This window comes from Lepidochelys olivacea (assembly GCF_965140295.1).
Source record: "Lepidochelys olivacea isolate rLepOli2 genome assembly, chromosome: 4".
Classification (NCBI taxonomy): Eukaryota; Metazoa; Chordata; order Testudines; family Cheloniidae; genus Lepidochelys; species Lepidochelys olivacea.
The window spans coordinates 131,448,553-131,474,320 of record NC_140414.1 but is presented as its reverse complement, the minus strand read 5'-3'; the positions used below and the strand labels follow the sequence as shown (position 1 = coordinate 131,474,320).

General features: G+C 43.0%; 1 protein-coding gene across 4 annotated transcripts in view; it reads left to right on the top strand.

Annotated features, from left to right (window-relative positions):
* Positions 1-25,768, top strand: part of FGFR3 (fibroblast growth factor receptor 3) — a 74,094-nt gene that overhangs the window by 27,147 nt on the left and 21,179 nt on the right. For all 4 annotated transcript variants that reach the window (XM_084626533.1, XM_084626532.1, XM_084626531.1 and 1 more), the window contains exons 3-7: positions 2,834-3,097; positions 10,704-10,757; positions 19,659-19,828; positions 24,797-24,920; positions 25,367-25,557. In XM_084626533.1, coding sequence (XP_084482659.1) covers positions 2,834-3,097; positions 10,704-10,757; positions 19,659-19,828; positions 24,797-24,920; positions 25,367-25,557 — 803 coding nt within the window. The remainder of the gene's footprint in view (positions 1-2,833; positions 3,098-10,703; positions 10,758-19,658; positions 19,829-24,796; positions 24,921-25,366; positions 25,558-25,768) is intronic.

Sequence of the window (25,768 nt, the reverse complement as noted above, 5' to 3'; positions counted from 1 at the left end):
CCTCTCCCATGAGGGCCCATGGCCAGGGGCTCACATGATGCACCATCTCCCGCTCCAAGAGCGGAGGCCATTGTGCATCATGGGTATGTCGTCTGAGCATGAAGCCTATAGAGAAGAATGGGAATGTGAGGCAGCTGACCTACAACTTCCATAAAACAACTGAGCAGCACTTACAAATTTAAGTATTCAAGTTTATGGCTGAAATATTTTGATATTCAAATTTCCACTGAAAATGAAAAATATCCAGGGGAGGCAAATTTTTTGACCAGCTTTAATCCTAACGCTTAATTGCCACAGGACAACCTAAAGATAGAGGCCCAGAACTTCAGCTAGTGTCAACTGGTTTCGCTACATTGAGCACACTAGCTGAGGATCTGATCCACTGATGTCCAGTTACAAATCCAGACCTGAACTTCCTCCGATCTGGACAAGGATCTGAAGCTGAGCTAAATTTAAGGTGTATTTGAATCATAGGTTTGGACCCATCTTCGAATGATGGAGGGTGAAATCCTGATTCCATTGAAGTCAGTGGAAGTGTTGCAATTGACATCAGCAGGACCAGTGTTTCCCCTTGAGGTTGAGTGGCAGTTTACTGATTATTCTCATTAATTGGTGTAAACTGGGAGTAACTCTGTTGAAGTAAATAGTTACACCAGAGTAAAATCAATGCCAGTGCAAAATCAGACCCTGGAATTGCAGTCTCAATGTGTATGTATAACTGTTGTTAAAATTGATGGAAGTTAAACAAACAGCTTACCTATGAGAAACATCAAGGCTTTAAACTTCTTTTCTTTTGTCACCATCTCATATAAAACTAAACACGACAGATTTCTACTACAGTAAGTGCCCAATGTGCTGCAGCATTGTTGCTACGAGCTCTTGTGTTTTGGAACATCATGATTGAATATAGATGCCTGGGGCTTTGTGTCCAGCCTTAGGGTTGTTTTGTCTGTGCAGCTCCTGGCTGGCTGGATAGATAAAATTCTGCTCCATTTTGAATGCAGTGGCTATTTCAGAGCTACTGAATGGATCAGTTAACTTTTAAAACTCTTCCCGCCCCTTGTGCTCTGCCCAGCCTTCTCTCCTGGAGTCGTCTTCACCCATTCTGTGGGCACCATCACACCACCTCATATTTCTGAAACAAAGTCTCCATTAAGGTCCATGAGTTCCATGAAACATTCCAGTGGTACTAACCATATGCAAGTCTGTGTGTGTTCTACATTGTAAAGTATGACCACGGGAAGGGCCAAATCCTCAGTCACGTGAGTATCCCCATTGAAATCTGTGCAGCGACTCTCAGGGGACTAGGATTTGGACTCTGGACCATGAGCCCTTCAAGTCAGGGACTTACTGTTTGCCCCAGCCCACCCAGCATGCAGCATCATATGCGGTTATGACTCCACTGCATTTTGTAGGCTATCCCACATTTTGGCCATTTTTCTAGCTTTTTCCTGCCTCAAGAAGGAGTGGAGACAGCCTCTTTGGCCCTGCCAGAAACCAGGCTGTACAATGGCGCTGTGTGTGCATGACTGTGATTCTAGTGATTTTTTTTTCTTTCTTTTTGCCTTCCTGCTTGCTGGGGGATCAGGAGGAGGGCAGGGCAGAGTTTAATTCTGACAAGCCGCAGGAATGGGAAGCTCTGGGCAGAGGAGAACAGCAGCAGCAGGAGCAGAACTTGGATAACTTATTGTAGAGATGACCCCCATGTTTCCCCTTCCCAGTTAAGCATAGTGGTTTATAAAGTGTTTTGAAGTGAAAGATAATACATTAGCCTAAGGGATGAAGTCTTGCCCCCTTGCAGTCTGTGGGAGCTTTGACATTGACTTCTCAAAGGCCAGGATTTCACCCTAGATATTAACCTTGGGTTATCCATTTGCCATAAAATACACAAATAAGGGAGCCAAAATCATCCTCCCTCATGAACTATTTGTCTTTTCTTTAAAATAAAATAAAATAAAATAAAATAAAAAAATAAAATTGGCCAAAATAACATTTTGTTTAATTGAAGAAAGAGAAACGGCCCCAGGCCTGATGTCTAATGTAGTGAGCTTCAGCTTACAGAAAATGTCTGTAGCTCAATTACAAACCTCAAAAAGAGAGAGGGCTTTGTAGGGGTAATGCTGACACAACTGCAAAAAAAAAAAAAAAAAACCCCAAAACAAAAGGCCCAATCCTGCCTAGTCCTGCTTCAGTCCTGTTGACCCGTGGCATGTTGTAATGTGAGGCTCTAGGGAACAAGTTGTAAACCTGGTGGCACTAATTCCAAAATCATTTATTTTACTGACAGCACCTACTGTTTTCGTACTGCAGCTTTGCTTGAATTTCATTCACTTCCTTGACCCTACTCACAGTGAGTAAAGCAAGCAGGATTTAGTGCCATCAGTACCTCTAAGTGAGCTGCTGTTAAAGTACCAGCAGCCCTCGGCTTTATGACGTTCGAGTTACGACAAAAGGCACTTAGGACGTTTATAAATCGTCATAGTGTTTTGACTTTACGATGCTCGATCCAAGATGGTTCCTATGGGAAATTCGAGTTATGACATTTTCGACTTATGGCTCGATTTTCAGGAACCAATTGTGTCGTAAGTTCAAGGACTGCCTGTACTCGATCTAAACAGCACCTGTATGGTGCTGAATGCTGTTATCTGACTAAGGTAAACCACTGATTGTCACCAATTGATGGTATTTCCGCAGGTTTCATCTCTTGGCTTCTAGGTGCATGAGATTAGCAAGGATACAAGTGCCATGGCTGTTGTCATCGGTCAAGCCAGGCTCTTTGATCACTGTTTGATCCCTGCGTTATTTAGTTATTTATTTTTCTTCTCCGTCACAGAATATCTGGGGAGCGAGACTGCCTTTCTGGAGGAATTGGTGTTTGGAAGTGGAGATACCATTGAACTTTCCTGTAACACCCAGGGCTCTTCCATGTCAGTTTTCTGGTTCAAAGATGGCATTGGGATTGCACCTACCAACAGAACACATATTGGACAAAAACTGTTGAAGATAATTAATGTGTCATATGAGGACTCTGGGCTGTACAGTTGCAAGCCACGGCATTCCAGTGAGGTTCTGGGTAACTTTACAGTCAGAGTAACAGGTGAGTGCTGTAATGCAAATTTTTTTTGTTTTGTTTTTTATTCTTGTTTCTACAGATGGCCAACATAGCTGCCATTTGTTCTCTGTATTCTGCGGGCTTCTACATGAACTCTCAATTTCTAGCAAAGTCAAAGTAGACAGAAGTAGAAACCACTTTTCCGTAATGCATGTTAGTCTAGAGATTCATATCATGGGAGCTTTGAAAATGCTGTTATACAGATTGAAACCAAAATCCCCCTGAATGCTTATAGATGTTTAATTCACAGCACTTGGTAAAGTACCATAAATGATACACATCCCTTTGAGGTATTTTATGGATGGGTAAACTGAGGCTCGCTGAGAAATAGAACTCAGGAGTCCTGACTACTAATCCACAGTTCTAGCTGATAGACAGTACTTCCTCCCTAACCACATGACATACTTTTGCGGATCCATTTTAGAAATATCATTTTTGTACACAATCTATTTGGGAATCTTAGGGCATTAAATTTATTATTGCATACTACATCTTTTCACTAGTGTTGGCACACAGGGTGGAAACACGGACTTTCACAGATTCTAAAGTCAGAAGGGACATTGAAATAATCTAATCTTACCTCCTGTATAGTACAGGTCATAGAACTTCCCCAAAATAATTCCAAGAGCAGACCTTTTAGAAAAACATCCAATCTTGATTTTAGAACTTGCCAGTGATGGAGAATCCACTGCAACCCCCTGTAAATTGTTCCAGCACTTAATTACTCTCACTGTTAAAAATGTACATTTTACTCCCTTGGCCCTATTCATCCCTCTGTCATTAGCTGCTACTTCCATCTGCTTTGTGGTGTTGTGATGGACTGTTTTGCCCTTCCCGCTAAGGGTTCTTCATAACATTTCTCTTGGGCACCCTCATTTCCTCACACCAGTTGGTTTCAACTTGACAGCTTCATGTGGAGTCTGTGTGTTGACATCCAGAGTATGTGCCCCAAATATGTGCAATGTTCCCCTTCTCATTCTAGTGGAAATGGGCTCCTGGTTTTCAGTGGCGTTAAACGGAACATATCAAAACTTTCAAACAAATATGTGTCAATGAAACAGCTCCTGTCATTTGCCTAACCTTTTTAGCATAATTAATATAATTAGGGCTGCACAACCATAAACTGCTCCAAACATAGATTACTGAACTCTAAGGTGCCAGAATGTCTCTGTTTCTGACAAGTAATTAGTAGATAATTAGCTAAGAACACCCATCATTATTGAAAACTGCTGGACAGGTGGTTGGATAAACATCAGTGTCATTAGTTGATAATAATCCTGATTAAATAGATTAAGGCATTGGTTCTCAAACTTTTGTATTGGTGACCTCTATTCATACAGCAAGCCTCTGAGTGTGACCCACTCACTATAAAATTTTAATTTTATAAATTAAAAACACATTTTTTATATTTAACACCATTATAAATGCTGGAGGCAAAGCAACGTCTGGGGGTGGAGGTAACATCTTGCGACCCTCCATGTAATAACCGTACAACCCTATAAGGGGTCATGACCCCCAGTTTGAGAACCCCTGGATTAAGGCCTGGTTTTCAAAGTATCTACGGATTTTGAGTCACCTATGGGCACTTTGAACCTATCTCCGTTTACTTCCTTTGGAGTTGAGTGCTAAGCATTTCAGTAAACTAGGCCCTGGGCCCAGATCCTCCAAGGTATTTAGGTGCCAAAAATACCTTTTGAAGATATTGGCCTGGGTGTCTCAAATTGGACACTCAAAAATGGAGGCACCCACTTCTGATCACAGGGGGTCTCTCACCATAGCTGGAACATTGTACAAATAATAAAATCCAAATTGTTTAAGGAAAAATCTTAATCTTGACAAACATCTGATTGTAATTGAACATTATTGGAGATCACTGTGAACATTTCAGGGTCATATCAATTAAATGGTTAAAGAAGTATTTGGCTCTTGAAAGATTTTCTTTAACTAGGTGCGATTATTGGGAATAGGGAACTTCAGGTTGTTAAAAAAAAAAAAAGATACAAACATTTCTAAAGTGTCATTAAAATGCTTTTGAGTTCAAGGGACAACGGAGGCAGGAAAGGGCAGCTGGCTATACGCTCAAGTGAAACAGCTGTCAGACCAAAAAGTGGTAAAGTGAGAAATTGTTTTTAATAGTGGAAAGACTGATAATCTTGTGCTTTTAAAAGTTTAAGCCCCTGTGTTTTTCTTCTTGGCTAATAATAGCTAATAACCGCTTGAGAGCAAGTGAGTAACCTGAACCACCATTCTGCCAACATTATGCATCTTTGATTCTGTTAGCTCAGTGTCATTACAACCAAAGTGCTGCTGGGAGTTTCAGTTTTAGCTGTCAGCCATGTTTGTTTTAAACTTTGAAGCCTTTGCATTGGGTGGCACTAGTGGCTCCTGTTATATTCGCTTATGTTTCTTCATAATTACTACTGATTGCTTAGCGTTCAACTCCAAGAGTGAGACTGTAATCTGAGAGTGGGGTTTACATTCCTGCATTTTAAAAGTAACACCAGGGTTAGTTAGAATTCCTTAGATATCTAAATATTTGTTCGCTAAGATTATGTGGCATAATTACTCAGTTACCCTGGTATTGGTAGTAACAAACTGGAGTTTACTCTGTAACTGAGCAAAAGTAGGTCCTTTAAACTTATAGACATGCGTGTTTAAAATTTCCGTTTAATAAATGGTACAGGTACCTAGTGTCTCTGAGAGAGAGCTTCCTTCTTAGTGATGCTTCCAGACCCTCATTAGATTTACTCAGGAGGACCAGATTACTATGTTAATGTCCATCCCTTCCGGGGTAACTAAGTTCAACAAACAGTTCCTACACCTGGTGTCAGGTCCTGGCCCCTGACTGTGCTCATGCTGCTTTGCCAATGGTGGCCAGGCACTCCCCTCTACACTAGGTTCCAGCCCAGGGACCCTATAACTGTCAGCCATGGTTTACATAGTTCCCTTGCTGGTGTTTTCCTGGGTCTCTTCCTACCCAGCCTCTCTCAGCCTTTCTTCCCCACAACTTCCCTGGGTTGACCCTTCTTTCAGGGTTAGGATCCCAGGGTTTATTCTTCCCTCCATCCGTCCAGGTTTCTTCCGCTGTTCCTAAAGAGAGTGACTGTGCGCTCTCTTCTGCTCTTAGCTTCCTGGCTTTGTACTAACCAGCTTGCTCCTGCTCAGCTGGGCTTCATGATCAGTTAAGCCTGGTTTTCCCTAAAGGTGCAGCCAGGTACCATAGTTGACCTGTCAGGTCCATATTAACCCTTTCGGGGCCTGTGTGAGGTGTACACCCTCTATCACAAGGAGTAAAACAAATCCACTTTTTCATTAAGGTGGTTTGGAGATCAGGTTCAAAATTATTGCCTTGTACAGTAAAGGTTAATCAAAGAATAGATTTGTGTATGAATAGACTTAGAACCTTTTAAGCTTTGTCTTTAAAACACAGGACCCTGGGTGTGGGTGGGATTCAGGACTTCACTAGTTAAGAAGTGACTTACCACCATTTCCCACCTGCAAACATTAATGCTTACATCTGTCTTTAAAAAAAAAAAATAATTGATCCTGCATGCCAATTATTGACGCTCCAGTTCTGCAAGCCTCCCATGAACAGAATTGCCCATGGAGCTGATGGGTGAGTGGAGTCATGGCAGGACAGGATCTCAGGTTACTAGTACTTGCTCTTTTCTCACAGTGCCAAAATGCAGCTTTTGAAAACTCCAGGCCAAGATTTTCAAAAATGGGTGCTTAATGCTAAGGTCCTGTGATCCTATTTAGGCCCTGACACAAGTGACTTGATTTTTCAAAAGTAGTGTGTGCCCAGCAGGTCCCATTGAATTCAGTTCCAATCTGGAACTCTCAGCACTTCTGAAGTCAGTCCACTTCTTTAGGCACCTGAATATGAACTTAGTCTCCTAACTTTAGACACCCATTTTTAAAACCTTGATTCTAGTCTTTCTGAACAGACTCAGCATTGTGAGTAAGATGAGACAGACAGTTTCTTTCTGTCAGTGATAACACTTACCTTTATAGGAAAGGAAAACACCATCCATGAAATCTGTTTGATTTCTTGTCAAAGTATAGTATTTAGTGAAGAATGTGCTTTCCCACCCCCCCACCCCCCCACACACAGTTAAGACTAGTATATTTTAAAGCATATAAATATCATTATAATCATGCATGCCAAAATAAGGATTACCAAACCTCATGCTTTCAAGATGCAGGGTGAGGAAGGATTTTACCCCTTCCCTCTCCCTTGTACAGCAGTGCACGTTTGGTCATGTTCTTGTCTTCATCAGGATCTGTAGCAGATATTGTCAAAGGACCCAGTTCAGCAAAGCACTTAAGCACATGGAAAACTTTCACCAAGTCCCATGGGATTTTAGTGGGACTTAGACACATGCCGAAAGTTGTGCACATGCTTAAATGAATCTGGGCCAAACACAGGATGCTAGGTATGATGTCCCGATAATCTAATGCAATATGGTAACTCCTGTGTTTCTATACAGTGAATATTTCTGCAGGTTTCTCCAGATTCTGTAGAACAGTAATATGTTTATTAGCTTTTTCACTGTATTTATCAGTCAACTGGGTAGAAGACGATACAAAAATTGCAAGAACTCATCTTGGAACAAAGGCTGTTCTGCCCAACTTTGGCTAAATTGGATGCATTACGTTTCTGACCACATGTTGAACGTTCATAGAATTTCCTACTGCCTAAAAATCTACTGCCAATTTCTTTTACTGCTATATCAAAATGTAAAAACAGCTGCATAATATTATGCCTTTTTTATATTTACTGGAGATTATTTAAAGTAAGAAGCAATGAATAATGCTCAATCTTACAAACAGGCTTCAGGGTATTATTTTATTGGTTGGTGGTTTCTAAACTAACAGTAGCCACTCAGAAAAAAAGAACTAACAACATTTTGTAGGCAGCTCAATAAATGCAAACATGGTGTTAGGTGATGTGAAATGGTAGGGGTGAATATAGAAAATAATATAAAGCCATTACATATTGGTAATATGCTCTCACCTGGCATATGCATTTTTGGTCTCAAAAAGAATATATCCCATTGCAGAAAGGATATAACCAAAAAAGAAGAGATCCAGAGAAGGGTAGTAGTGAAAGTGCCTAGAAGCATGGAGCGACTTGGATATGAGGAGAGATTTTGAAAGATTGGGGTTGTGTAGCTTAGAGGGGAGCTAACAAGAGGTGACATAACAGTGGGGTATTAATTTAATGAATAGTCTAGAGACAACAACTAGATTCTCCCATTTTCCCTTTGAGACCTAATGAAATGAAAAGAGCTCAGATTTAAAGCTGGCAAAAGGAAATACTGTATTTGTCAAAGAAGCTTCCCCTTTAGGTAGCCTTAGTCCATTGTTATGGGGTTTTTTTTACATCTGAAATACTTGATGCTGACCATTACTGGATGTGGGGTAGTGGACAATTGGTTGGATCTGGTCTGACAGTCTCAGTGTTAGTCAACTGTATGAGGAGATAAAGTGCATCGTTGGGCCTCACACTCGCAAGGTGCAGTGGGAGCAGTGGCTCTATTACATGATGCCACCCAGAGGCAGCACGTGACCTCACATGCTCTCCCCCTCCCCCCGATTTCTGCCTTCCATTTGGCCCTGCTCCCTGAAATGCTGATGTAGCAGGGCAGAGCCCACCCAGTCCCATGCTGTCTCTAGCCCCCCACCCCAAGAGTTACACATTGTCTCTGATCCCACCTGACACCCAGACACTTCAAAGCCCTTCTGCATGGTCAGGGCTTTGTGGCTCCTGGAGGCAGAGCAAGGGAGCAGCTGCTTTGCATGACATGGACTGTTTGGAACCAAGGAATTTTTCCATCAGAAATCTACCGAGCTGTAGTAGCTGCAGAAGACTATCACGTGATTCCTCTGGGAGGGTTTTGTCCAGAACATCCATATAGACTGGACGCCCTGGCCGTGACCCCAGCTTTCCCTCAAATCCTCCCTCCATGTGTTTCTACAGAGCAGCACAAAACAGGCAAGAGATGCAGAGCACCTGTACCCACTGCCCCCACCCGGTACTGCAGTTCAGCTGCTCATGCCTATAGGAGCATCATGACATGGCCATTGCAAATATGTGCGCTGAGTCTCCAGAGCTGAAAACGCTAACAACTCCACTGGCAGGCAGAGCTGCACTTACATAAAGTACCTGCTTTCCTAGGCTGGGTCTGCACTGCGTACTTACTTCAGTATGAAAAATCCACATCTGAGCGACGCGGTTTTGCTGCCCTTAACCCCCCATGTAGACAGTGCTGTGTCGGCAGAAGACTTTCTCCTGCCAGCTGTCACGGAGGTGGATTTATTAAGCCCACAGGAGAGCTCCCGTCAACTTGAAGCGCCTTCACCAAACGTGCTGTAGCGGCGCTGATATAAATTTGTAGTGTAGACCTGCCCCATGTCTCCTGATTGTAATGAAGGCACCATGCTGCAGTTGTGACCGAGTGGCAAATGGTGGGTTTCCCTGTCCTCCTATCTCAAGTATCTTCCCCTTTGTAGTACTTAGTTCCCAAGAGTGTTAGTGGAAAGACCTGCTCTGGGGAACAGGTGAGAAGAGTCTGTGTCAGAAAAATAAGGGTGAGGAGGATGAAATGAAAAGGAAATAAAATTCTAATTGAATCGCTCTTGTGATTTCACCATTGCAGTAGTTCACTAGTCATCATAGGCCTTCAAAGACTTAACACACATGCTTAATGTAATGCACCATATGTGATCCCATAGCAATGTGGAGTCAATGGGACTACTCAGAGTGTGTAATGTTATGCACACTGGTAAGTCTTTGCAAGATCAGGGATTCAGAGTCTTTCAGCCTAGACAGGAGCTGAGGTCCAGCTCCTCAAAAATATTGAGGCACCTGGCACCCATGAGTTAGGCCCCTAAATACTTTTGAGCATCTGGACCTGAATATCTAAGATTTGAAATAACCAGACAGGATCCTTCTTGGGGAAAATACTTTCCGGCAATCTTTAGCCACCATAAAGAAGAAGAAAAAAATCACAAGTCTTGGGGGTAGGAGGTTGTTTGTTGGTTATTTTGGGTTTTTTTGCTGATCATCTTTAACACAAGGTTGAGGGAAACAATTCACACTTCTGCTGCTTCTGCTGTTTGATTAGCTGTTCTTCATGGGCAAGTTGATAGCAGTGGAAAGGAGGAGAGCTTCCTTTATTATTCTCTTGGATGAAATCTTAGATTCTGCAGAAGACAGTAAAAAATCGCAGAAAGGCCTTGAAGTTAGAGTTTCTGAGACATACAGGGCCTAGTTTTCAGTAGGGCTGCAGCTGCCCTCCGTTTTGGCATGTGGTATTTGTCCATCAATCTCCATTCCCCAGAAGTGACCGATCCTCTTTTGGACAAATGTGAAAAATCCTCTCAGTTGTGCCCAAGAATGCAGTTATGGAGGGTGGGGGAAGGTGCAACGTTTCCCATACGGAAGCTGCCTCTCGAGAGTCTGCTCCATGGTCGTTTTAATGACAGAGTTTAATCTACCGTTTCTCGTAGTGGTATCAAGAAAATGAAATACTGAAACACCAATAGTAGCAGCACAAGAAGTGACTTTTTTTTCTTCCCTTTCAAGATTCTCCATCATCAGGTGACGATGAAGATGATGATGATGAGTCTGAAGACACAGGTAATGGCTTGTTCCTGAATGCATAGTCTGTTTCTTTAAAGATGTCGTTCATACTATTTCCACTCAAGAAGATGGTGTTTTCATTGATTACAATATAGGGCATACAGCATATTATTATTATTATTATTCAGAACTGTGCAGCCTGGTGGATAGGGCACAATCATGCACTCAGGAGACCTGAGCTCTTGTCCTATCTGTGCTGTGGACTCACTTGGTGACTTGGGACAAGGGACAGAACATCTCTCTGCCTCAGTTTCCCTGTCCGTAAAACAGGAATGTGTTACCTACCTTTTGAAGTGCACTAAGGAGGTATCTTACCTCATTCAAAGTTGAAGGTGATAGCCTGTAGCACTGGAAATAAGAATTCCCCTAGATTTGGTACCTAGCCACCATAATGATGTGTGCTCTAGAAGTTCATAAATGATGGTAGGGCAGATATTTATTATAAGGTCTTTATATTTATGCTCAAATACCAGGGTGGTGATGACCTTCTAAAAATCTAGGTAGATTTGACCTATTGCTTCAGCTTCTTGAACTATGGTATTAAACCTGTCCTTATATTTAAATTCAGGCAAACTCATTCTACCTGTGTTTTTTATTTCAGTGTCGCTATGCTGATTCTACACCAGTGGAGTATCTGAGCCTGTATTTTCTTTAGCCAGTTTAATGCTTTCTTTACTAGCTAGCTTTTTGAGGGAAGGAGCAGCCTTAGGCAAGATTCATTGATGCCCTAAGCAAGTACAACTCCATTTGATCTACACCCTCTGATACTCATAGTGAAATCAGTCCCAAATCTGAACCTCACATTGTTTTCCTTTTTCAGTGAGGCTCTGTCAACCCTTGTGCGTGGTACTTTGAGTGTAATCTCATTAATCTGGATCATTACATGCTTCAGAGGCGTTAGTGTTGTCTTTTATTATTCACTTTATATTTCTGCAAGGCACATTGCCTGTGTGTGTGTGTGTGTGTGTGTGTTAATAAATCTATGTCTAGTATTTGAACTCCAAATCAGCTCTGTACCTTGGCAGAAATTCAGCATGACTGGAACATTTCTCCTACCCACAGCATTAGATCTCTAGGACTCTGTAAAACAGGTCTGCCACTGTAATAAATTTGTACCAGGGTGTCTTGCAAGAGGTGAACAGTAATTGGGAGTTACGGTGCCAGCTGAACCATCGGCAACAGTTAGTGGTTTTCTGATACCTGCTCGTTAAGGGCCTGCTACTGACCAGCACCTCCTGACAAACACTCAGCACCTTTAATGCTTTGAAGCCAGTGGAAGTGAAGCAAGTAGTCAGCACTACTCAGGATTTGGCCCTGACTTAGAGAAACTCTTGATTTAACACAATTTATCGTTCTTTGCTGGTTTATGTGTAGATATTTTTTTAAAAATATGGCTTATGGTAAACTGCTTCATCTCTTAGCACTGGGTGTCACAAAACACGGGCTGTGTGGTGTTACAAAAGGACACATTTTTCTTAAATTAAAAAGAAAAACCACACGTGTTTTGCCACATGTATTTATAGCTTATATTCTGGGTTTCTTTGACTTTCAGGGCTGCTTTTTTTAGAGCAGAAGGTAACCACTAGGTTTACACCAAGGCCTCGCTATGAAGAGCTGGATTCTCTTTGGCTATACAATGGTCAATTAGGCTAGTGTGCGAAAACAGAAAGCTGTGAAATCATGTGGCTTGTGGCAGTGTGAAAGTGCTTTTTCCACCAGATGTAGGCGGACCCGCCAGTTAATCTTTGTCCAGTGTTCCTGAGTTTATTGCATAAATGGGAACCATGTCGTCAATCCCTTTGCTGCTGTATGGGATGCTTTGACACATGACCATCTATGATATGGTAATCGTAAGTGCCAAAGATGGAAAAGATGTGTTTGATCATCTAGGTCTCCCCCTAACTTGCAGGGCAATGTATTCAGAGTTCTTCACCCCATGGCCTTATGTGTAGCCCTGATCCCACACTTCCCACTGGCAAAAAGCAGTAGGTACATGCCAGTGAAAACCATGCTGACTATTAGCGGAAACCTTCTGTATGTGCACGTGTGAAAAGGGGCCAATCTGGGGGGATGCCTGTTGTTCCTTCTCCCCCCACCCTCATTGGCTCGTGCAGCCAGAGCGCGAGCAGGGGTCAGTACAGAGGCCCAGTGCTTCCTCACAAATGACCCTGTGCCTCTTACAGAGATCTGCACAGATCACGAGGGAGCAATACCATGTAGGACCCAAGCCCCTTGCCTTTCCACAGAAACCTGCCCCAAGAATAGTCCTCCATGGGAACCTGGCAGAGCTTCTTCCCCACTCTCTCTCAGGTTTTCCCCACAGGAGAGAGAATATTGTGACCCTTCATTCTCAGTCCACGATTTTATCAGGAGTCTCACAATACATGGAGTTTTTCTTAGAGCTCCAGTTCCTGGAGTCATGTGATAATGTGAGACTCTCAGCTTATTTCATTTTGGTTTTGGTTTTTAAATCGTTTCTAGCTCTTGTGGCTGCAGAGAAAAGCTTGAAAATGCAACCCCCAAAGGTTTCCAAGATCAGAAGGGAAATATAAGACCCATCCGACCCCAAGTGTATTCTTTTTCTAAAGTTGTGGGTTTTAAGCCAATCTCAGGATCTTTTGGCGCCTGACTTGTGATTTTTTGAATGATTGGGGCTGGTAGCATCGGAGCTGGGAAACAAAGCAAAGACTCTCCTAAGCGGGACAGATACATGATGCAGAAACCCTGTAGAACGTTGAGGCAATGCATCTGCATAGAGTTCTCTGCTACTTCCATCTTCTTTTAATCCTCAGAAGTTTACCTGGCTAATACAAGTGGCACTTCTTGGATGTACTACTCTTTGGATCCATGCATATGATACGAAGGTATAGACAGAGATAGTCAGTGACTTCAGTGGAGCTGTAACAGTTTACAGCAGTTGAGGATCTCTCCCATTAAGTCAAGTTTTCGAGGACTAAGCCAAGCATGAAGTTCTAGAGATTACAGTCTGGGCACATCTAGTTCCATGAGAAGATACAAAACTGGGCAAAGGCCCAGAATTATTGAGGGCTTCAATGGAAATGGAAACCTAATAGTAAAATTGGAGGTGACCCCTCCTTAAAAAACAAAAAACATCTGGGAATAGCTTCTGTAACTTCAAATCACACCCGATTTGCTGCAGCCAAGTTACAAATTGCGATCTGTGCTTGCAGCACCTAAATTATCCACAGCTGATTCTAAAACTAAAATAAAACTTCTTTCAGACCCACCTCCCCTACCCCTCCAATTTTATCTATTTATTCAGAGTCCCTGCTGCCTAGCCGGAGCACCTTCAAAGAACCAGTGTAATCTCCAATTAAATCTGACTGTGTACTCAGAGGCATCAGATGGGGAAATTACACAATTAGACTTGATTCTGTCTAGTGCAGAATTTCATGGCAGTACCTAATTGTTAAATGAGCGCTCAGCTACATTAATTATTCCAAGTATCACTCCTCTTTTTTTAATTAGCCATTCAGATAGAATGGGTGGCCAGAATCTTCAACAAATAAAGTAGATCATTAGGCTTAGTATGTGATTTGTGGGAAAGGATCTAGATAATATTTGCTGTTCCATTTTTTCACAACAGTGCGTGTAGATTTACTGCCCATAGTTAATTTAGAGGGTATTTATTTAAAATTTCACTTTTTCGCCCTCAGTGTTTTGTGCTCAAGGCACTCACAGGGGTTTGTGATTTGCATTTCAGAGAAGACTTAGCAGCATTTTCTCCCATACAATTAAAAAACGATCTACGTGCAAGTTAAACTAAAAGCGCTGGTATTCTGTCAGCTTCCCTGGATAGCAAGAATGAACACACCTTAAATGGGAGACTGGCCATGGATATTTAATCTCAGGCCAAGCCTGACGCTAGTTGTGTCCAAATTGCACAGGGGTGGGACTTCTTCAGCACAGGAGATCCCAAGATTTTAGAGGTCCTTTTATGAATGTGCAGTCATGTGGAATAGGACTCCAGTGAAGGAGGTAGGTCATGGAATAGAGCAATTAGTTTAATCGCTGTGGGCCTGATCCTGCTGGTGCCCACTGCACTGCCTCCTCTGCCTTGCAGGCTTTAAGGGCCCAATCCTGATCCCCACAATGTCCAGCAATAAAAAGTCCTTGGGTTTCAGTGGCAGTATTTGTTGCCAGTGATTGATGCAACCTGAACTTCTCTCATTAAATTCAAACGCGTCTTTAAGTGAATTTTGATCTGAGTGAAGTTCCTTTTGCTTGGGAAGTTTAGATCTCAACCTTGGCCTGCCCTGCTCCCCACAGATTTGGGAAGATAGAAATGGGGAGGGTCTAGAACATATGAAGTATAACATTGGCAAGGAGCAGTCGTCATGAAGCGTCCCCACATGTCTGTTGCTTCATGACTGACAAAGCAACAAAGCTCCCAGCACCTGTGAACTGTGGCTGTCTTATTACACCTCAGTTATTATATGGCATTTGAAACCTCTCTCATATTCATTTGCTGTGCACCCAAGTTTACTGCATCCGTGATTTCCAAAGAACATATTAACTGTACAATTCCTACATTTCCTTTTGTTGTTGTTGCTTATTGCTACACATGCTTTAATCCGGTTGTAGCTGGCACAGTTCTGATCCCCGTGGAGTCAGGGCCTTAAGCTGTCTACTCAGCATAGTAATGTTTAAAAACTAGGTGAAATGGGGGTGATTTTGCTGCTAGGGTCAGATTCTGACTTCTGAGATGCACAAGCAGCTCCCACGGGAATCAACGAGAGCTGTTCAAGCATGTATGAGGAGAGAGTCAGGCCCTCAATACTTAGTCTTCAGGATTACAGTTGTTGAAAGGCTGTTGAAGTATTTGGGTCCATGTGGTCTGCAGTCTGGTTGATGAAGCGTTAAAACAAATTAGAGTTGAGAGCAGTGCAAACTATACAACTGTTCTCCGCAAATAAAGAGATGTGCACTCCTGAGTCTACAGTTTCCACCGCCTTTCTCACAACCTGATGGCTTTCCAGCAAGGCAGGACAGCTACAATGAAGTGGAACTTGTGTCTCATGTTTGCAGATGCTAAAAATGCATGCTCGCTGGTCCAGTTTATGAAGCCTACGCTACAAGAACTTGCTTGCCAGTTCCTTGGGCCCTGGCATCAGCTAGCTTAAGGCACACATTTTTAACAGTGAGAGTAACTATCCATTGGGACAGTTTACCAAGGGTCATGGTGGATTCTCCATCCCTGACCATTTTTAAACCAAGTTACGATGTCTTTCTAAAAGATCTGCTCTAGGAATTATTTTGGGGAAGTTCTGTGGTCTGTGTTATACAGGAAGTCAGAGTAGGTGATCACAATGGCCCCTTCTGGCCTTCGAAAGCTATGCCCAGTTGGAGAAAGTAGGAGGGAATGGAGATTAGATAGTGAGGACTCTTAGTCAGTGAGGTGCATGTCACTTCAGTGAGCTATGCACTAAGCAATTGAAAATCTAATCTCAGCAGAGACAGTCACTTTGTCAAAATCTGCTCCTAGTTACAATGATGTAAATTCAGAGTAACCACCCCTGTGATTTTAATGGAAGGACTTCAGATTGTAATCATATTTATAGTACTTCACAGCTGGGGGCTAAGGGAGTTAGGCACTCTTGACTCAGTGAGATTCAGGCACTCGACTCCCTTAAGTACCTTTGAAAATCCCAGCCTATGTGTTATCAATATTAAGGATGAAATTCTTGTCACATTTGGATCGATGAAGTTCACTTTACAAGCTTGATTGTGCCCAGCTCTGCATGGGTGCATATGAAGGTGAAGAGGGTGCAAAGAGCATTCCCCACATGGTTGCACCCCTGTGTCCTGGACTCAGTGCAAGAGCCCGATGAGAATAGCACCTCTCCAAGGGGGCAGGAAGGGGTGGGATATCCATTCCTGCTGTGCTTCCTTGAAATCTGGGGGTCATCGTGCTAGCACAGTGTCTTCAGCAGCTTTCCTCTGGGGTGGCGCATAGGGGTGCAGGTCGGGTGATGCCCCCAGCACATGGCCGTGGAGGAAAAGTGCTCACTAATTAATCCCATCCCCTACTTTATCCTTTGGGGCATAGCTTTGCAGGTTAGGTGATGCAAACGCCCAAGGAATTTGCAAGCAAGTTCTTGTAACTCAGACTAGATAAGCTGCAGCACCCAGATCAGGAAAAAATGACTTCATGGCCCCAGTGTTGGTGTGCTGTTATAGACTTGGGCTCTATGATGTAAGATCAGCCCTGTTTTTATTTTTTTAGATACAAGTAGAAACATGAAATCTGTTTTGGGGAGGAGTAAACTGGCAACTTAACAGAAGAAAAAATAACTCTCAGTGCTAGGTGTTGGCCCAAAGGGATTTTACAGCATTTAAAAGTTTTTTCCTGGAATTAAAATTAAATACTGAATTAAGAACCAGCAAGAGGGGAGGACTTTCCATGTTAGACATGGACAGTTTTAGTCTCAAAATCATCCAGTCAGTTTAGTTCAGGTATGTTTGTTAAATGTGTTGAGACCCCTCCGAGGAAGTGCAAAGTGTAATTGTTGCACCAGAAGTTTACCTGGCTAACACAAGTGGCACTTCTTGGATGTACTACTCTTTGGATCCATGCATATGATACGAAGGTATAGACAGAGATAGTCAGTGACTTCAGTGGAGCTGTAACAGTTTACAGCAGCTGAGGATCTCTCCCATTAAGTCAAGTTTTCGAGGACTAAGCCAAGCATGAAGTTCTAGAGATTACAGTCTGGGCACATCTAGTTCCATGAGAAGATACAAAACTGGGCAAAGGCCCAGAATTATTGGGGGCTTCAATGGAAATGGAAACCTAAGTGGCAGCATTTCTCAGAGCTGGCGCGCGCGCGCACACAGAGTAGCTAGTTTCTAATCCTTTGGACGGTAGCTGCGATTTACTATTGACCCATGGCTGGCCTGTCGCAGCAAGCCTTGATTACACATCATAGCTGAGAAAAATAAATGAGAGTAACCCTGGCAGCCTCCTGCTGGGTGAGAATTGATGCCATTCCTTTATTGTGCTGCTGTCTGTAACCCGTCAGTGGAGATGAAACATTGCCTGGGAGGCAGTTTGGAACTGTGATAATGTCTCCCACAAGAGGATGTCTGAGGTACAGTGAAGCTACGTCCATGCTAGTCTTTTTTGCCAGCTAAGGTTTCCTATTGGTCTATGTATGGTCCTCAGCCCTGTAGTGGCTGGGTGCCTCTGAAATGTCAGTGATATTCCCCTCCACATTTTACAGATGGGAAACTGAGGCACAGAACGATGAAGTAGTTTACCCAAGATATACAATCAAGTTGTGACAGAGCCTAGAATTTAACTCAGTGGTTGGAGCCCTAATGTAGACAGTTCTCTAGGCAGCCATTGGCATGTTACTCCCATGTTGTCAAACCCTGCTCAAAGCATTTCTAGGCTTGTCTGTGTCTAAATTGCAGACAGTGCTTTGTCTGTGCTAATGCTCCCACCCAGGTGTCGGCACTTGTGTTAGCAATAAGGAAAATCTGAGGCAAAAAAAGTCTTAATGGAGACAAGACTCAAAAAAGGAGAGGGAAGGAGACTGGGTAACACTTTCAAAAATCCCGTTGACTTTCAGTGTCATTGAAATTCATTGTGGGTGGCAGAAAGATGTTGGAATAGTGAAAACACTTGATTTTCAATGGAACCTAGGTGATTTGGCATATGAAATGTAGGCTCCTAAGCCACTGTGGTGCTTTTGAGAATGTTAGCAAGGGAAGGAGGCAAGGAGGTTCTCTTGCCTGTAGGGTCACATGAGGGGTTTAAAGGCCTTGCTGTGCTCAAACACCATTCTCACAGGTGTACCTGTCTGTGTCAGAGAGGTGTTTTGCTCTTTGCAACAACTGGTTTACATGCCCTGCATCTCCAGGGCTGGCATTCTGCTGCTGGACACTTCTTTTTGACTTAGATAGTGTATCATCTTAGCTGCCAGCCTTGCCTTCTTTTCCCAACCACTGCAAGCCATTAGGGACAGATTCTGCATGCCTGTCTCCCCCTTATTTCACTGGGAGCCGTATGCATTAAAGGGCAGAACGTAACCCGCTGGGTGACATGAAAAACACCCAGAAATACAACTGTGTAATGTTTCCTTAAGCAGAAATCACACTTTGGGAGACTTTTTGTGTGTGGGTCGTCCCTCCCCACACACACACACACACACACACACACAATGTAATAAGTTTTCTGCCAGTGTCTTAATATGTATATATGTAATGGTTGTAGCAATGCCAAGAAACATTGCTGTCTACTTAGGCAGATTATAGAAGTATCTTGTGTGAACAGCAGTATTTAACACTTATCCCTGTTCAATGGTAATATGAATCCTTAAAACTAAAACCACTTGTAGTTTAAGAAAGTGAACATGATAAACCAGTTTGGAGTTTGGTTTTTGTCTTTTGTTTTTGTTGGGGGGTGGGATACAATCCCCTTCACTTAGAGGCAGACTCTTCCAGTGCTTTCTGCTAACATTACTTTACCTTGGCTCACTGCTTTCACAGTTCCAACACCTTCCTGCCACCCACAGTTCTTGGCTGCCATTCTGTTGAAGTTATATGGATGCATTTGTAGAGTCTGAGGGCCAGCTTCTGATCCTAGTCTGGAATAACTCCACTGGTTGATTGCAGTGGGGTTACTCCAGATTTACGCTGGTGTTACCAAGAGCAGAACCTGTCTGTAAACAAAGTCTTAAATGCAACCACTCTGTCCGAATGTATGAGAATCATTTGACTGGAAAGTATTTCAGTATAATTCATCGTAACTACAGCAGGGAGCAATTTAGTTACCACTCCACATATGCTAAAACTTCTTAGAAAGCAGCTGCTCCACCTCATGTTACGTTCTACAGAAATAAGTCTCTTTGTTTTGTGTCTTTCACTTCTCAGGTGCTCCTTATTGGACCCGTTCAGAAAGGATGGAGAAGAAGCTGCTCGCAGTGCCAGCAGCAAATACCGTTCGCTTCCGTTGCCCTGCAGCAGGCAACCCCACCCCATCTATATACTGGCTGAAAAATGGCAAAGAATTCAAGGGAGAACATCGAATTGGGGGCATCAAAGTAAGGCATTGTGGGTCTAATCTTGACCGTGCTGTGTTCATTAGTCTCTGGATCTATTATTGATGGATCAATCGGAGCCAGAGTTCACTGAGCAATCCTGACAGGGCAAGTGAGCGTGAGATCGCTGGCTTTACGTAGTAAATATTTCCATGACCATTAGGGCTCGTGACATTTTTCTGCTCAAGATGTTTTTTCTAAAATACGTACAAATTGTGTTTCCCTCAGTACTGCCCGTAATCCTGGCAACTTTATCGTAAGTGAGAGAGAAGGATATTGGTGTATATCATCATGAACCACAGTGACTGTGCCAGAATGGGGATATTTTTGATATTCATACTAATTGTTCAAATAATTGTTAAAACTAGCTGCTGCCCATTTTGGTGGAATGCCAACTCTGAGCATTTGCTTGTGTTGCTAGTCTTTTTAAAAGTAACCTAATAAAAACGGATCAGGTGTATTGCTGTGCTAGCTGCAAGAGCTAGAATCAACAAGGTACAAAGAGGTTTTTATCCAAGTTACAAAAGTGCAAACCCAGAGTGATACCACTGAAATCAGTGAAGTGACTCCTGACTTACACCTGTGTAACAGAGATCAGAATCTGGTCTAAGCTCTTAAGCATACCTCTCTCTGTCATCATTCAGACATGTACCACGAGCCCTGCAGAAATACTAGGACTCTGTTCTGTTTGGTGGTCATTAACATTCTTGTGATGTAAATGACTGACCTGTGGTGAAATGATGGAAGCCCCTTTGCCTTGGGTAATACCAAAGAGGGACAGGTTGGCAGTGTGATTTCGAAGGTATTGCGGCCATGATGTCTATGAACAGAGCCCACAGACACCAAAAACCAGTAAATGAATGCCTAACCAGGCGACTTAATCTGACCAGCATTTTCCGTGTCACCTTGCAATTGTACATCAAAATAAGGTAGTAACTTAGCAGGAAAATCAGTTGCTCTTGATTTCCAACCCCCCCCCAAGTAGTATACCAAATGTCTTCCCATTTACCATTTTGGGGAACAGAATAGCTGGTGGGATGGTTATAAACACAGCAGAGTCACAAGAAAGAAAAATCTCCCTTTTTCCAGACTGTTTTCGTCCTTCTTCGCTCAGGCTGCTCTCCTGGAAGAGCTGAATATGATTTTCACTTAAACCTTTGAAGCTTCCTAATCAGCACATTGTGGTTTGTTGACAAGGTTGAGGGCACAGAGGCAGTTCTAGATCTGTGCCACAAGTACTCCTGTTCTTTTGAGAATCAAGGAGGTAACTCCTCTTTGCAGCTGATCGGATGACCGATAACATTTCCAAGTCACCCAGTGCAGCGCACACATTTTGTACTAATTACATGCTGTGCAGATCATCATGAACTGCTTTCAGGCTTGCGTGTGCAGTTTTAACTGCTTTATGCAAAAATGTGTGATGACAGCTGCACTAAATTATGCTCGCAGAATTAAACCTAAAGTTAAAAGTAATTCCACTTCCCACTTTTCTGTGGGTTGAATCTACCCTTGAGTTCAGATAGAGAATTTTCATCCTCTGCATCACAGTAACATCTCTTGCATCATAGCACTTTATTTTCTCTAGAGGCACCTTCCAGCAATAAGGAAATTTTTAAAAAGCTATCACAGGCATTGTGGGGCCTGCTACAGCCCTATTGGTTTAATCCCTCTGTCTGTCTAGACACAGATCTCTCTTCATCTCTAGATACAGAGACATCACTCTGTTTCTCTCTTTCTTGACCCCTACCCTCGTAGAGCATAGATAGATACCCTCGTCTGCTGTAGATATGCCAACTTATATCAGGTGAGGCTCTGCGCCAGAAAGAAAGTAAAAAATAAATTAGTTCAGTGTATCATTTATTGAAGATTAAACTCTCCAGGTACAATTGAGTTTCTATCCCAGGATTTAGGCCCAATAAAAGTGAATGGTCAGAGCTTGGACAGTTTACACCAGCTGTGGATTAACCTGCAAAGCCTAGAATCACAAACTAACATTTCCTCTTTCTCTTTTTCTCCAGAGTTCAGAATAGTTTAAACTCTGCTGTTGGGAAATCTGTGGCCAGCAGAAGAAAGCTGGAACTTGCAACATGCAAGTTCAGACTTTTTTTTTTTTTTTTAATATCCCATCTGAACATCTAATTTTTGCCTCTGTTAAATGGCATTTAGATACCACCTAATGTGCATCAAAACTCAAAAGGGGGAGAAGAGAAGACTTCCAGACATGGATGAAATAAATTATATACAGTTCATCCTTAAATGGCAGAGGAGTGAAATTCATATGACTTACCACATGAAATTTCCCAAAGAGAATTAATAGTTAAATCCTTGCTGGAATCTATAATATTATAAGCCTGTGTGTGTTAAATGACCCTAGAAGGGAATGGTGGGTGGGGGCATGCTGGTGTGGGGGAGATTGAGGATTATCCCTTCCCCAGACCATTGCACCGGCTTGCATACCAGTCTAGCAAACATGGGCTGAGTTTTTAAGTGTGTCTGCAAATGTTTGTCTCACAAGGAGCCAAAAATGACAACACCAAATAAACCAGAGGGATTTCCAGTATCTCACTGATTTGATTAAAGTCTGCAATGAGTTAAACCATTAGAAACATGAAGTATCAAGTACAGTGACTGCCCAAAATTGGGAACATCCTTCTTGTGATCCCTTGGGTCTGGACTCAGCTTTCGACTAAAACTTTTCCTTAGTTGTTTTTAAAAAACCTTTCCAGACCGGAACACAGCTCTGAGCCACAGTTTGAATCTGTATTCAGACCCCGTTTCCCCAGAACTCAAGTCCCATACAATGAGGTGATGGACACCTTATGTCTAGAATAGGCAAGACACATGGCTGGATGTTTGGAGTGTTTGGATCTAGGTTCATGACACAGCTTTGCCACGTGCTTCGTATCAGGAGCCAAGCTTTACCAGAGTTCAGATCCTAGATACTAACATGATGGGTGCTTTACAAATGCCTAGGAGAGCAGGATAAAGAGGGGTGTGCCGCTGTAAGGCTATGATACAAGCCACTATAGAGATAGGTCATTAACAGGTTTAGATTGAGAAAAAAACCCTTCCTCCCCTCCAAGGTTCTGGCATAAAGTCTGGTACAGTTTCACATGTAAATTACATGACAGACTGCCCAGTGGAATCTCCAGGAAGAGTATCAGGAAGAGATGGGCCAGTAAAGAGATGCTCTAATCACGGTGAAATTTTGGTCCAGATTAAGCCCTCAGATGCACGAATGTAGTCCTGCAAGAGCCCATTGGATATCAGGGGGCAGAACTGGACCCATAATCCTCAGCAGCCAAAACCTTTCTGCAGTCAAAACCTTTGTCTTTGTTACATATACATTTAAATGCAGTGACATGCTTTGATGTCAACACTTTAGAAACGAGGTTAGGAAAGTGGGCCAGTCAACACTGTTCCTTGTGCAGATGCTGAGATACAAAAGGTTGGGGGAAAGTATAGCTTTATGGCAAGAGCGTGATTTCCTCCATTAAAACCTTACACCCAATGCCCAGTACAGCTTTTGACAGTTTAATTGTGCTCTGATCCCTTTAAAACAAGACATGGTGATCCAGAAAACAACTAGTGAAAGACAATTACAGCAGCTCCGTTTGAATTCACCTGCTGTAGCTAAAAGTGCTGACAGTTGACTACACTAATTTTCTGCATCAGCCCTTGGTCTTCTGTTGTGTGCAGAACTGGCATCACTGATGTCAGTTGGTTCTGCTCCAAAACGCATTGTTAAAATACTGTTGATAGCTGTTTGGGGGCAGGTGGCTTCTAATTCATGTTTAGAGGCTTGGGAAGGTTAACGGACTCTGCTCGTGTGTGTGTGAATCACTTTGAGTCTTGACGACTCACAGTTGCTTTCTACATCAGTTCAAGATTTTCAGTGCTACCCACATATGTGATCTCACTTAACTAACTGAGAGTTGTCTAGTGAGTTATGCAAGGATGACAGCATTCATTGTCAACCCTGCAACTGATGGGCCCCTGTGACCTTGGCCAAGTCACTTAAAGGGGACACCATTGGTCTGAAATCCAATCAATTAAAAAAAAGATAGTTTCATGTCCTACACTTGAGCCAGTGTCACCCTGACAGTTTTGGGCTTTACACTCATGGTTTTCGTATGGGTTTTTAATGTGCGTCTCTCACTTGTTACCCAACGGAAGACATACCCAATGAGAAAGGGAAACAGATAATGATATAAAGGAAATAGTGAGGCTGGTTGTACATAAAGTGCTGCCTAATACCCAGAGTAAACAAACTGTCAAAAATATAATTTTTTTTTCTCCCTGGTCTTTCAGTTCTACTGATCGGTGGGTGGGTGTTACTGGTAACACAAGTAGGTTAAAGATTTGCCAAAAAAAAAACCAAAGGTGTAGTTCTTTAAGCTAATGGAGTCCATTTAACTTCTCTGGCCCTCAGTTGACTGGAGTATGTGATGCTAACTTATTTAGTGTCTTGGAAGCACTTTGAGGTCCTCTGATGAAAGGCACAAGATACAAGTGCAGCTAGCAATTATTTGTTTTACCGTAGCGCCTATGAGCTCTAGTTGAAGACCCGGCCCTCATGTGCTGGGTGCTGTACAAACATAGAACAAAAAGATGGTCCATGCCCCAATGGGCTTACAGCCCATTATTTATATTATGGGAACACTTACAGCCCCAGGCAGGATCAGAGCCTGTTATACAGCCCACTGTTCAGTTGATTCACTGGGCTTGATTCTCACATAAGGACCACTTTACACCAGGCAGGCAGTGTAAATTGTCCTTAAGGTGGTCATAATTTACATTTACAGACGTGCTGTAGCCCCGTCACGCTGGCAGAGTGGGGGTGAAAGAGGCGTGGGAATAAACAAGAATGAGGCCCATTGTATTTTGCTATTTGTTTGTTGATTATAATGGTCCAGTGAAATATTAGCTGGTGATGTCTTATGCTTGGCTGGGGTTTTTTCCTCCCTCTAGTTACGGCATCAGCAGTGGAGCCTAGTGATGGAGAGCGTGGTTCCATCAGACCGAGGGAACTACACGTGCGTTGTAGAGAACAAATATGGCAGCATTAGGCACACTTACCAGCTAGATGTATTAGGTAAGATTTCTCTACTTCCTCTTAACTTCTGATATGCAGTCGTCATCAAGCGGCTGCTTGATGGCTTCTGTGCAACGTTGATTTTGGGCTTAATCATATACCCTGTCCCCTGAAGTGACTGATGCAGGTCCATGACCACAAACTCAGCTGGCACTCATGCTCAGTGAACGTTCAAGGAGCGAATGCACTGTCCTGGACCTGATGCTTCCTGCTCAGGACTGAGGCATGTTGACTGGGGCAGTGTCGGGGAAGCCTATGCTGCAGCTCCCCAGGCGTACCCCCTTTCTGTGGGTGAGCAAAGAGCTGTGTTCTCTGGGATTGCTCATCCAGTGCCTTTCATGAGCCGTAGTCCAAGCTCCTGTGCAGACACTGGTAGCGGTGCTGAAAGCCGCAGACATGTTCAGTGGGGAGAGGTGTTAAAAACAGGTTCCCCTTTTTCATTTCAGAAAGGTCACCCCACCGGCCTATCCTCCAGGCAGGACTGCCTGCCAACCAGACTGTGGTGGTAGGGAGCGATGTCGAATTCCACTGCAAGGTGTACAGTGATGCCCAGCCTCACATCCAGTGGCTGAAACACGTGGAAGTCAACGGCAGTAAATATGGATCCAATGGAACTCCCTATGTCACGGTGCTAAAGGTTGGTAGACGCCGTTTGCTTTCTCATACAAGGGAGGATGAACGCCTCCTCCGTGTTGGTCTCGGTATCTCAGTGATGCCATCTGAACTGCTTAGATATTTCAAGGATTTCCAGAAATGTTACCTTCCAGAAATGGATCCCTGTTTTGTCCCATGCTAATACAGTATTGCTAGAAAGTTATGGATCCTCATGTTAATCCATAGGGGTGTGC